The sequence below is a fragment of the Octopus sinensis genome, linkage group LG8 (genome assembly GCF_006345805.1).
Source record: "Octopus sinensis linkage group LG8, ASM634580v1, whole genome shotgun sequence".
NCBI classification, from domain to species: Eukaryota; Metazoa; Mollusca; class Cephalopoda; order Octopoda; family Octopodidae; genus Octopus; species Octopus sinensis.
Genome location: NC_043004.1, coordinates 32,041,944 through 32,054,911, shown reverse-complemented (window position 1 = coordinate 32,054,911; position 12,968 = coordinate 32,041,944). Strand labels below are relative to the sequence as shown.

Sequence of the window (12,968 nt, the reverse complement as noted above, 5' to 3'; positions counted from 1 at the left end):
GGGTTGGTGACTATAACAGCATTCTGTTGTAGAAAATCTTTGAATTCCGTCTGACCATGGAAAAGTGGACATTAAATTGACACAGATAATACCATTACCTGAAATGTTGCAGCTGTTGCATTCACAATGTCTTCCTCTACAGCGCTTACCCCAGGGACCTACAAATTATAATACATGGTCGGTGTGGAAACTTGCAATGTGGTATGGCTGTGGATCCTACAGTCATCTGATCTGGATGCAATTAGGGTATTCAGTCTAGACTGACCCAGGTTACACACTGGCATAAATTTTGTGTGGTTTCAGAGGCAGCATTTATGTCAGACTTCTTTAACTGCTATTAGCCAGCACACTCTCCTATAATAACTTGGGAACTTGTTCATTGCATTAAAACTATTTTCTTTTTTCACCCAGTTGTCCGACAATGGTTTTCGGTCAATTTAGCTGACTTGACACTTTTTTCTTAAACTCTCCCCTTAAAGAGTGATTCATTTCTTGAATGGAAATGATTAGATGAAATGACTAGTAAAACAATAGCTTTTTTGTGAAAACCAATTCGTTTGGTATGATTGTAAAGCAGGCTAATAACTATTAATTCACTTAACATATTACTAGTAACTATAGTCCACACATAACAATTAGTCATTTAAAAATAAATTTGATTAAAGCAAAGTTTCAGAAACTCATTTCTTCAGATTTATTATATATGGGTTTTTTTTTTCTTCAGGGGTCTATTTATCATTGATGAGAAAGGTGTTTTGAGACAGATAACTATTAACGACCTACCAGTTGGTCGATCAGTTGATGAGACACTGCGTTTGGTACAAGCATTCCAATTTACAGACAAACACGGTGAAGGTAAGACCTTGCAATCTTAGTTCCATTTTATCTCTGAATGTCAGTAATGTTTGTAATAATTATCTGACAATGGCTTTATGGCCAATATGAATTATTGGTCTTTCTGATGGTTTTATGGTAGTGTTTAGTCACTAAAGAATTAAAACACATTTCTTACTAATCAAGTTTTTTAATGCTGTATAATTACTTTCAGATTGCTTTGATACAAGAAACATGAAATTACATCTATAATACTTGTTGATTTCTAGTTTTTTATTCTTTTCTTTTATAGATCCTTGCTTCTCTTAGAAAATTTTTAACTTCAACTGATTTGAAGTTGATTTGATTCTGTAGGAAAATAATTTAATTGCATACCCGATTTACTGAAGTTTATTTTTCAGTTGCCAAAAATTTACTGAATAGTTTTGTGAATATTTCTCCTGCTTCAAATTTATATAATACTGTAGAGCATGTTTACAGTATTGCTTGAACATCAGTCACAGATGTTAGATTTGTATGCAATTTGGTATTCAAACAGCTTAACCTGATCAGTTGTCAGGTCTGTTTTCTCAAGGAAGAGAAATAACAGCTTAATCTCCCTTGGCCCACATGCTGCTAATTTAAAGGATATTAGATAGAATTGTCCTGATTACACTACATACAGAATGGTCCTATTTTAGTTTGCTATAGAATTGAAATACTTGTAGATTTACTTGGTGAAATAATGTTTGCTCAATGTACATTTGTTTTATCAAATTTTTTCATTGGTATTGATGAAAGACTTGCACTGGACAAGTTTCTCTTTGAGGCTTACTAGTAACACTGTCTTTAGCTTGCTGATGTGTTGGTAAGATAATTAATCAATTGTATTGTTGTAGAGGTCCTCCTAAATTTGTATTGCCTGTGAGCCCATATTACAAGCGTCATTTCCTTTCTGTTGAAACTTTTATCTTCCCTAGAAAAGATTGACTCAATGGTATTGTAATCTATTGTCAGCTTTCTGGTTAATCATTACTTCATTTAAGCTCTTGCATCAGTTTAGTTTTAATGATTTTGATAAGATGGAGTCTGTCCTTTACGTAGTGAGGGTCTTTCATTTTTTTATTCAGCCACTCAATGGTATGGGTCATTTGTGTAAACTAAACTAGTTCTAGTTTGGCTTAAGATTTTGAAACGAATTCTGCACTAATTTGATCATGCGAGTCACATGTTGACTTGATGCTTGAATTTGTTCAGGTTCTGAACAATACAGAAAATGAAAACTTGAGTCAATGTTAATATTGTGCTTTAGTTATGCATTGAGCAATACTATTTGCCTGACTGTCAAAGTGACTGAAGTTTAAACTTCAGTAGTTTTAAGTTTTGGGGTTTCACAATAACTGATGCCTTTGCTGACAATTAGTTCTATTTCTGTATGTCTAATGCCAGTTATTTCAGAATTAATGTAAAACTAATGCCTTCTTTGATTTTGGCATAATTCTCTTTAATCATTAAATGATGGTAGCCATATCTTCTAATATATACTTGCTCTTGTATAAAAGGTTGAAAACAATAAATTTCATTTTGAATTGGTCTGTGAATTCTAATTTAAACTTGTCTATAATTATATGAATTTCGTTAGTTTTTTTTTTTTTTCTCTGGAAAACTGTAAATATGAATCCTTTTTTGGAAAGATTCAATATAGCTTAAGGTTGTAATTTATAAAAATGAGTATTTCAGGATTGAATTACATTTAATTCTTATAACTTTTAATTTGCTTCTTCTATATTCTTGTCAATGTCTTTGTGAGATAAATGTTTTTTCTGTCAGAATATGAAGGCATTGGACATACTTGGAATATATTTCATCTACTTTGATTCTAATTTCTAAAGCTCTTTTAAATTAGTTCTTCAAAGTAAGTCTTGTAGAAAAAAAATCCGAACTTTTTTTTTCCTGAAATATATAATTACATTTTAGAATGTAACTTAATTTTCATTAATATGAATTCCTTTAAAAATGTCTAGTTTTCTATTGTGCTCATATGATTATATAAGATTATTCATATCAAAACCTAGACTACTGGATGTGTACATAAAGTTTAGTCTTGTAGAAGTATTGTTTTGGATTGTTATATGGCACCCCCTCAGGTATGAAAACTACAGATTTTAAGTGAAGCTATCAGTAACCTTAAAATATTAGGTACTTCAATAATAAATTCTTTTTTTTTTCTACAGCTTGTTTGAAATGTTAGAATTTCTAACTACTAGCTTATTTTTATGAAATTGCAATGACTGGCATTGGTTCTGTTCTAGTTGATGACCTTATAAATCCTCAAACACAACCTTACTGTGGTCTTCGTGATGCTGTTACTCTCTCCATGTTGGTGTGTGGGTCTTTTACTAATTTTTCTTCCCTCTTGACACTATTGCACAAGTGGCATAATATAGTGCACTGTTAGTGTTCTGTCTGTAGTGAAGCCCCCTATTTTAGTTCTGTAAATATAATTAAGGAACCAATGTGTATATACTTTTACTGGGCTCAGTCATGGGACTGTAGCCAACTTGAGTAGTTTTCAAAGTAGATCATATTAACTCTGGTACTTGTTTGATATTCATTGTTGCACCACTGTTATGGGACACAAACATAGAAAGCCCAACATGTAAGACAGGTACCTGTACTGTCTACCTCTCAAATTTTACCCACAAACTTTTGGTCTGTATCTTGTCGAGTTTCAGAATTTGAATCAACACAATTTGGTTGAGAGAATTGGTTTAATCCTGAGCATTCAGATTAGTTAGTTAAATATAATGCTTATTCACGTTGCTTTGAATAAATCCTGCATTCTCAGTTTCCAGATTTCATTACGATTTTCTTTTACACTGACTTTGTTGGGTAGTTCTAAAAAGGCTGGATATCTGGGTCTGATATGGTCAGTTTAAATGCTAAAATGTTAATCCTTTTTTTGCTGCATTAGAATCCCTGCTGTATTTAGTGTCTGCTGAACTGTGACGGATTAATTTTTATCTGTGTATGTGACTGTAGGGAGTGCTACAGTGCTATCCAGTTTCTGTGGTTGATACAGTTTGTAGCAAGCTACACTTCAAATGCTGCCATTTCTGACAATATATTAAAATATATTCAAGATTCAAATTTCTGCAATGTGCTAACTATTGTAAAAGCCATCTTAATAGATAAAGGATACATAAATGTATTTCTAGATGCACTCTGTAACTAAGGCAATAGCCATGACTGGAATGGGACTAATAAACTTTCAATGTATAAAGTGGATGTCAAACTTGTCATTTTTCCAAGCAATGTTGAGATAAATCATAACATTGCTTGGAGAAACTCAACTGAAGTTGGTCAGTTTGTTTCATTACCAAAGTATCCTGGGAGCTACTTGGTCGGCAAATTCCTCTACTGCTGAAGATGGTATGCAGCAAGTCTGTTTCTTAGCAGTTACACTTCAAACCATAGCTCATACATAAAAGAAATACTAAAATTCCTTAACCTGTTTCTCATGTCCTCAACACAGTAACAGTAGTAGTGGACATAACACAATGCTATATATTCTGCTCTTTCAATGGAGAGCTGATGTTTTTAAATTTGACTTGGGCAGTCTTTGCAGTCCCCCCCCCTCAGAAATAACTGCTGTATGAGATGCAATTATAGGAGTGTAATTGTAGTAATTGTATTTCACATGGTATGTAAATCAGTATGTGGCTCTGTTCTGACAAAGATTTTACTGCTACTTTGACTAAGTCAGATTCTTGAACAGATTCCTCCATAGTGCATATTTGATAGGAAATTCCCTCTGTGCTTTGGCAATAGTAATCGAACAATTTTTATTAGAATCTAGCATTGTGGTTGTCATCACAGATCAACTGATCAAGTAGATCTATGATTAAAGGCAATCCAACAATGATCATCCTGCCTTTTTCAGAGCTATCTTGGATTAGTGTTTTCAAGCTAGTATAGTGTAATTTTATGGCTATTATGTCTGTTATGTCTGGCTTGTTGAGTGACAGCTTAGAGGTTCCTTCAGTGACACTGAACCTGAAACCAGTAATTGAGAAGCAAACCTCTCAAATGGAAGACTTTCTGGCAACTTTTAGTTCTTAGGTATGTCTATTTCGAGATTAACAGTTGACTCAGTTATTAGGATAGAAAACTGCCAGTAAAGTTAAGGCCATAATGTAGTCGGGTAAAATTGTAATACAGTAACAAAACATTTATTCATTGGCTAATGTTAATTTAACCTGATCTTTGCAAAGATGGGTAATAACTCCTGATGTGCCTTGGTCTTATTAAATCTCATAAGTAAATCATAGCTTTGCCTGTAGTTATCAGATTAATAGATGTATTTTGATGGACATGAATGGACACGAAAAATTATAATGGGTGGTCAGTGGATGAATGGTTGTTCCATAAATCATGCTGCATTCTGAAATGCAATTATTAGTTTCTATCCTCAATAGAAGCATGGAACAAACTGCCGGCATCAGTTGTTAGTTGTCGGAGCACTGCATCCTTCAAAACTTCCATGCTTCCTGAGATTCGCCAACACTACACTTGATTTTCTCCCCTCCATACACACACAAGCATGTATCTGACTCGTACATTGTTCGCTTTCCAGACATTTTTACATTACTGCATGTACTTTATATGCACTTTCTGACAAGTTGTGGTGCACCTGAGCACTGTATACAATAATTTCATTATTATTATTATAATAACCAGGTGAGGAAAAAGTGATGAAAGATACACTTTGCATTATTATTAGATATCCAGAATAGTTTTTTTTTTTTCATGAATCAAGAGAAGAAACAAACTAATCTCTTCATGAATGTCCAGAAATTGATATCAAGACAATCTAGTTTTGCCAGCATGTGAAATGCAGCAGTAAAATAGCTACTTCCTTCCTGCTTCTGTCATGTCCCTGTCTTAATGATTGCAAGACCAAAATTTCTCTTAGTGGACCCTACTATTGTATTCTGTAACTGAGTTTATTCAAGGGTGAACTGAGATTTTTCTGTCTTGTAGAACAGACATAATATAGCAAAGGTGCTGGTCCATTAACTGTAAACTCAAGTACTCTGACCTTGATATCCTTCATTTTCCTTCACAGGCTTTCTCTTTCAAGTGCTACCAACCACTATGTTCTTAGTACACAGCATGACCACTAGTTTTCCTAGCCTGTACTATTTTATCACTGCTTTGCATCACTTGCATTATGTGACCCTGTTTTAACTTATTTACATTGATTTCATGTTCAGTATTCACTTAATTTTCTTCCCACATCTGTTGATCCAAAATAATGAGTATAAAAATAAATTACATTTTAAAATTCTGATTTTGAGAATTTCTCTTTAGACTATTTAGGTGTAAGAAATTGTTTCAGAAAATACTATATTTGTAAAAAATTTTAATTAACCTAGATATTGATAGTTATAGGACCATATAATGATGGTTCTGTAACTAGATAAATTATGGGAAATTTAGCAGTTTTGTGAGGTTGTTTTAGGTAATTTTTAGATGTGTATTATTTAAATGTAACTGTTTTAGCTTACCTCAGTCATCAGAACTAAGACCATACTGAAACATTGAGTTCACTTAATTTATATCCTTCCTTGGAAGTTTTAATGCTTAACACCTTATAGATGTAAAGTTCACATGTATAACATGCTGTTACTCGTGCAGCATTATTGGCTATTGGAGTTTCTATCTGCATGACTACAGTTTGTCATATTGATGACTAAAGTGAAAATTTGCTGTGTGGGTTTCTGGTTTTGAGCTGGTGTGACTAGAAAAACTACTATGCCATCAATTTCATCTTGCATTATTTTGCCCAAGTTAATTTCTGTAATTTGTCAATAACTGCTTTTTCATTTCCACGTAACAAACACAGCTAAACAATGTCTAATTTTATGCAGTTCCTAAATATTATTAGTATTAATAAACATTTGCTTTTAATAGAAAACAATGAGCACATTGTCTAGTTAATTAACTTAAAATATTTGCTGGCTAATTAAACTGCTTGTTAGTTGCTATCTTTGTGCTTTGCAATATTTATTTAGAATCATCAAACCTGACTTTATGTAGTGTAAACTGTACTTAGAAATGTCCAAGGTACCTTATTTTAAAATAGTACTCTTAAAGAAATATTTTCAATCAACTTTTAATTTTAAAAAATAACTAGATTTTTTTTAACCTTGCAGGAAGAGGATGGGGAGAAAAGCCTCATACAACATAAGGAACCTGTACGTCTGAATGCTTGTCCAGCCCATGACTGTCCATCCTCTTCTGTGGGCAATGATGGCTTTGAAATTGCTTTCTCTCCCATATTTGCACTTCGTGTTTTAGTCACATTTGGTGGTGCTTGTAATATGTAAGCTGCTTTGTATTTGCTCAGACACTTCCCTGGTTCATTGCACTGCAAGATACTAGACATTTCACTCTGACACAGTTCCTATGAATTAGAAGTCATATGGTATTATCAAAATGCAGGATATATTTTGATTTCATCTCTTTGTGGCATATAATTAAACTGTGATTACTGTGGTATACCATAAATACAGTTGCTGTGTGCTAACAGCAATAATATAGCAACAATGGCCATTTAATAATATATTTATAGTATGCAAAATGGGAAATAAAACTTAGGTTATAAAAGAGCTAACAGTGAAATTGCTGTTAGTTTGATTTACTAGATTCCAATCTGTTCATAGATTTAGACAGATTGCTGTAGTTAGTATTTTTCTTCAGGTAATTAGTCTTTCGTTTCTTAGCCACATTAAGCTCAAATTACTATTTTCTGTTAATCTGTAGACAGTTTCATTGTAAATCTGATCCTTAATGGGTAAATTATTTTCAACCTTTTGTGATTTAGTTTAGCATGCACAAAAGACAGCTGTTCTTGTTTTAGTGTTTGGTTCAATATTTCATTGTTACTTTTTCATAGATCATGAGTGGCAATTTTGTATTCCTGTACAATTATACTTATGTAAGATGAATTTTATTTTAAATCAGCCTCAAGGTGAATATTAGATAAAAGCCAATGGTTATCCTTAAAATTGAAGCTTCATCACACCCACTCAACCTTTTGCCAGTCACTATACTTGATGCAGGTTTCATCTTTTTAAATCTTGTAGTTTGATTATCATGTGTTCACTTTCATTTCTGTACAATGCACAATTTTTTTTTCCCTGTAAACTTTGTATTCCTAAGTTTTAGAAAGGACAAGACTGCCCATTTCTTTTACAGATCTTCTCTAGTTGAGCAGATATTTGGTTTGGACTTCTGCGGGTCAGTGTTGAGAGGTAGATTTGAACAATGTCATAGATGCAATTCAGATGGGGGGGGTACGGGTAGAGGGGATTCAAAAGGGACACTGTGCGCAGGTTGGTAGGTGAAGGAGAATGGAGGGAAATACAGCAGTGGTGAGCATGGAAATAAAGGATGTGCCTTTATGGCTTGGAATTTACTTAGGCAAGTTTTCTCAAGCACAGCAAATTGCCAATTGTTCTAGTTCTTTGTCATCTCTTGCGAAGCTTATATATAAATAGGTGTGTGTGTTTTAGCAGAAAGCTGAAAATTTAATGAAGAATGGGATAAGTTTGAGTCTGTTTAATAAACCTGGATCCTAAACTATTAATGTTTTATTTTGAGTTTTTAAAATAGCCACTGTATAATAATTGAATTCAATGCCATATACTTTTCCCATATGCCATTAATGACTCTGGTTTTCATTTTAATGGTTCTTGACTCTTCAGTTTAATGGTTGTGATCAGAACTGGTTACTTTGTTTGACATTTAAATTTTTTAAAAATATTAATCTGATAAACACTTTTTCTAAGGAATTTGTGCTCCCCAATACATTGATAAAAATTTAGATATGCAATGTGGGGGGTAAGGTTTAATTTTCAGTAGTTGCAGCAATATTTCTAGACGTTGGCCTTAAACCTCCTCAGCTAAAGTTTTGCATATAAATGAGAAATTTTTCTAACTTCCTTATACTAAATTAGACATTTTTTTTTTCTTTGGTTTTTTTTTTTTTGGTTTTTATAATTTTACAATGCAGGCATGGCTGTATGCTAAGTAGTTTGCTTCCCAACCACATGGTTCTGAGTTCAGTCCCACTGTGTGGCACCTGTGGCAAATATCTTCTATAGCCTTGGGCGAACTATAAAGCCTTGAGTGGATTTGATAGACAGAAACTGAAAGCCTGTTGTGTGTGTGTGTGTATGTTTTTGTCCCCTCACCATTGCTTGACAAATGATGTTTGTGTTTGCATCCCTGTAACATAGCAATTTGGCAAGAGACTGATATAAGTACTCACAAAGAATAAGTCCTGAGGTCAATTTCTTCAACTAAAAGGCAGTGCTCCAGTATGGCTGCAGTCAAATGATAAATTTAAAAAAAATTAATGTTTCAGAGGTGATGTGGGTGCATTGAAATCTTTACTTTTACTTTTCTATCATATGGTTCTTCAGTGCCATCTTATTTGGTTCCTTGTCATTATAAAGTGGTTTTTTTTCTCTTTCAGTGTGTCCAGTTGGGTGGAAGCCTGGAAGTAACACCATGAAACCCGACCCTAAAGGCAGCAAGGAATATTTCAAGCAAATGTGAACAAAGAACTTCTTTTGGCTCTTTGTCTCCCACCTAGACATCTATTGCAACCCCTGTGATTTGCAGTTGGGGTTTGAGGTCATTTCAAATATTACTTTGACTGGGTAGTGTTTTGAAATTTACAAACAGAAAAATCATGAAAATATTTAAATATTAATGGATCCCAAATATGACGTTAATATATATTCTCTATTTTTGTCTCAAGACAAATGTTCACTTATACCTACTTTAGTAGACAATCCAGTTTGTCACATACATGCACTTGGCAGTTTACTGCTGGTTTCATCAAACATGTTCCACCCTCTCACCTTTGTTAGAAATGGTCATATCTATTTTGTATGCAATTTGCATTAAAAATAAAATTGAAAAACTAACGCTGAATTTATTTGCTCTTTGTTTTAATTTAACTGAATGTAATATATATAATATACACACACACACATGAATACATACATATATAGGCACACATTCATACATGGACATATGTATATGTTTGTACTTAGATACCTGTACTCTACTGTATACTGGGTGTTTTTTTTTTTTTTTCTTCATGGCAACCAACATGAGTGAGGTCTTGTAACTTTCTTTATAGGTGTTGAGGGGTTAAAAGTATTGGTACCAAAAGAGATTTGTGGTATGTCCTGCATTATAATATGGGTTGTTGGGAGTTAATAGGATGGAGCTAGGAAACTTAATACACACTCATGTATGCATATTTTTGGGTGTGCAATGGTGAGAAAGAATTACCAAATGGATAGTTCTGAAGACTTACATACAAATCTATTAGATCCAATAAATCTTTTAGATCTATTTCTTAGTTTCTTGCTTCTATGTAACCATTCAGATAGCAAAGAATATTCACATATACTGAGTACTTATGCATGTTTGTGTGAGGTTGGTGGGATGCATATGGAGGGATGATCCTCGTGTTTCATTTGATCACAATGTGGAAACACAGAGTGTATAGACACTTGAGATTGTCTAGGTTAAAAAATAATACAGCACCATCCGTTCGTGGCCGTTGCCACTCTCGCCTGGCCCCCGTGCTGGTGACACATAAAAAGCACCATTCGTCCATGGCCAGCTCCGTCTAGCACCTGTGCGGGTGGCGCGTAAAAAGCACCCACTACACTCTGAGTGGTTGGCGTTAGGAAGGGCATCCAGCCGTAGAAACACTGCCAGATCAGACTGGGCCTGATGCAGCCTTCTGGTTTCACAGACCCCAGTTGAACCGTCCAACCCATGCTAGCATGGAAAGCGGACGCTAAATGATGATGCCTTGTCTAAATAGTGGCAATAAGTATAAAATTTCAGATAACCATTCCAACAGGTTTCAAAGATATCAAAGCATTGTTTTTCTGTGTTAGTTTATCCATAAAATGTGAAAAATCTAGACTTTTCACTTTTAAATTGAAGTTTCCAGTTTTAGTCTTTCAACAAACTCTGAAACGAGTCTATCTGGTATAATCACAGCATGAAAGGCTGGGTTAAGGGCAAAAGCTGTATATTCACTTCTTTACGTGGCAGATATATGCAATTTAAACGTTATATGTACAGGATTTTTTTTCTTTGTTTATGGGAGAAATGGAAACATAAGAGTATTTTATGAGTGCTGTGTATTAAGTCTATAAAATTGTGCATTAAGTAATCACCATATTCTAATTCCTTTCACTTTTCAATGAGTAGCAGATGGGCAACTGTCTTTCCATACAGATACAATACAGGCTACTCTTTCAGGTAAAGTTTTCAGAAATAACCCAATAGGTTTACCATTAATTCCATGAAATATTCATAGGTTCTGCTAATAAATATAAATTCTTTCACTTATACACATACTCATTGTTGTATTTTTAAGTTTCCTGCACCAAAGTTACTCAAATTGAAAGATGCAAGGCAGTGATAAAGTTGAACACCAGGCTTGAGTGCTTGCAACAGAAGGAGCTATTAAAAGTCAGGTAGTGATGTTAATTCATGCCTTCTTGACACTATAGAAGACACTTGCCCAAGGTGAAATTGAACCTCAATCCACATAGTTATGAAGTGAGCTTCTTAACCACACAGCCATCTTTGACATCTATACTTCTGCTAAAAGTACAGGTTATTGGCCATTTGCTATAAAAGAATTAGACTATAATGATGTAACTTTTCAGTCAATACACTTGTCTGTATCTGTGATGATGATAGTAAATAGACAGGATGCATAATTTAGAAATGAAACATCTGTGGAGTTTGTGTTAAACCATAGACACTTCAGAAAAAAGAGAGAAAAATGAAGCATAACAAAAGAATTTAAAATGTTTAAATAAATAAATTTTTGATTAATTAAAAAGTTTTCCTGAGTGAGTTTAAATTAATTGAAATGTTTCCTAACTGAAATTGTCTAAAGACGTTTGTTCAGTTGGGTGGAAGATCTTTAAACGGTTGTAAAAATTTAAGACATCAGGATCAGCACGAACACATGAATGATCAAAGTCGAGAACTCGTAAACCTTTCAATGATTTAGCTCGAGACAGGGCAACGTATGCTTGACCAGCTTCAAAGACCCGCGACAAGGAAATTTCCACAAAATCAAGTGTCATACCCTGAAAGAAAAAGGATTATGGTTATAATAGTAATTGTTATAAATTTTGTGGTAGGGGGAATAGTTGATTACATCAACCATCCCACCAGTGATTAATTGATACTTATTTTATTGACCCCCGAAAGGATAAAAGGCAAAGTTGACCTGGGCAGAATTTGAACTTAGAATACAAGCATTTTGCCCAGTGTGTTAGTCTTGCTTAGCTCGCTGCCTAAATAATAACAATAATAATGGTTTCTAATTTAGGTATAAGGCCAGTATTTGTGAGGGGCAGGGTTAAATTGATACAGCAATAGTACTTGACTGGTTCTTTATTTTATGGCCAGTGAGATGTAGGCCTTGAATGAAGCAAAGGCTGCAGAGGAACAAAGCTGGTATGCTCTGCTGGATGTGCATGTGCGACAGTCCTGGTGTATTAAGAGAGAAGTTGGGTATAAAGAGGAATTATATGCAGTGTGCAAGAGGGGAGAGTGTGCTCACATAATGTAAATGGGTGAGGACATTTGCATAAATTGCCAATCACTAAGAGACCTATGAAGTATTGAAGGCCAATCTCAAAATGCTGAGCCTTACGAAGGAGAAGACAGATGACCAACATATGTGACACACTGCTCTACAAAAGAAAACCTGCCCATCACAACAGAATTGATATCCTAAACCCAAGCTGCCACGTAAAAAGCTTTGGTGTGGGTGCTGGTGCCATGTAAAAAGCACTTGGTACGCTCTGTAAAATGATTGGTATTAAGGACATCCAGCTGTAAAGCCCAAGCCTAAACAGACCATAAAACCTGGTGTGGCCCTCAGCCTTGCCAATTTCTGTCAAGCTGTCCAACACATGCCAGCATGGGAAACAGACATTAAATGTTGATAGAGAAATGAAAAGCAAAGCTAACTTCAGCAGGATTTGAATACAGAATGTGAAGAGCCTTCTGTTTTAACATTGGTT

The 12,968-nt window shown here is 34.3% G+C and overlaps 2 protein-coding genes across 4 annotated transcripts in view; one reads left to right on the top strand and one right to left on the bottom strand.

Annotated features, from left to right (window-relative positions):
• The window catches only part of LOC115215062 (peroxiredoxin-2), a 32,459-nt gene extending 22,633 nt beyond the window's left edge, over positions 1-9,826 (top strand). Inside the window, exons 5-6 of the mRNA XM_029784209.2 lie at positions 725-855; positions 9,359-9,826. Of these exons, the coding sequence (XP_029640069.1) occupies positions 725-855; positions 9,359-9,441 (214 nt within the window). The 3' untranslated portion in view covers positions 9,442-9,826. The remainder of the gene's footprint in view (positions 1-724; positions 856-9,358) is intronic.
• A 1,353-nt stretch (positions 9,827-11,179) lies between these two features.
• The window catches only part of LOC115215090 (ATP-dependent DNA helicase PIF1-like), a 29,528-nt gene continuing 27,739 nt past the window's right edge, over positions 11,180-12,968 (bottom strand). For all 3 annotated transcript variants that reach the window (XM_036505331.1, XM_029784254.2, XM_036505332.1), the window contains exon 12: positions 11,180-12,023. In XM_036505331.1, the coding sequence (XP_036361224.1) occupies positions 11,808-12,023 (216 nt within the window). In that variant the 3' untranslated portion in view covers positions 11,180-11,807. The remainder of the gene's footprint in view (positions 12,024-12,968) is intronic.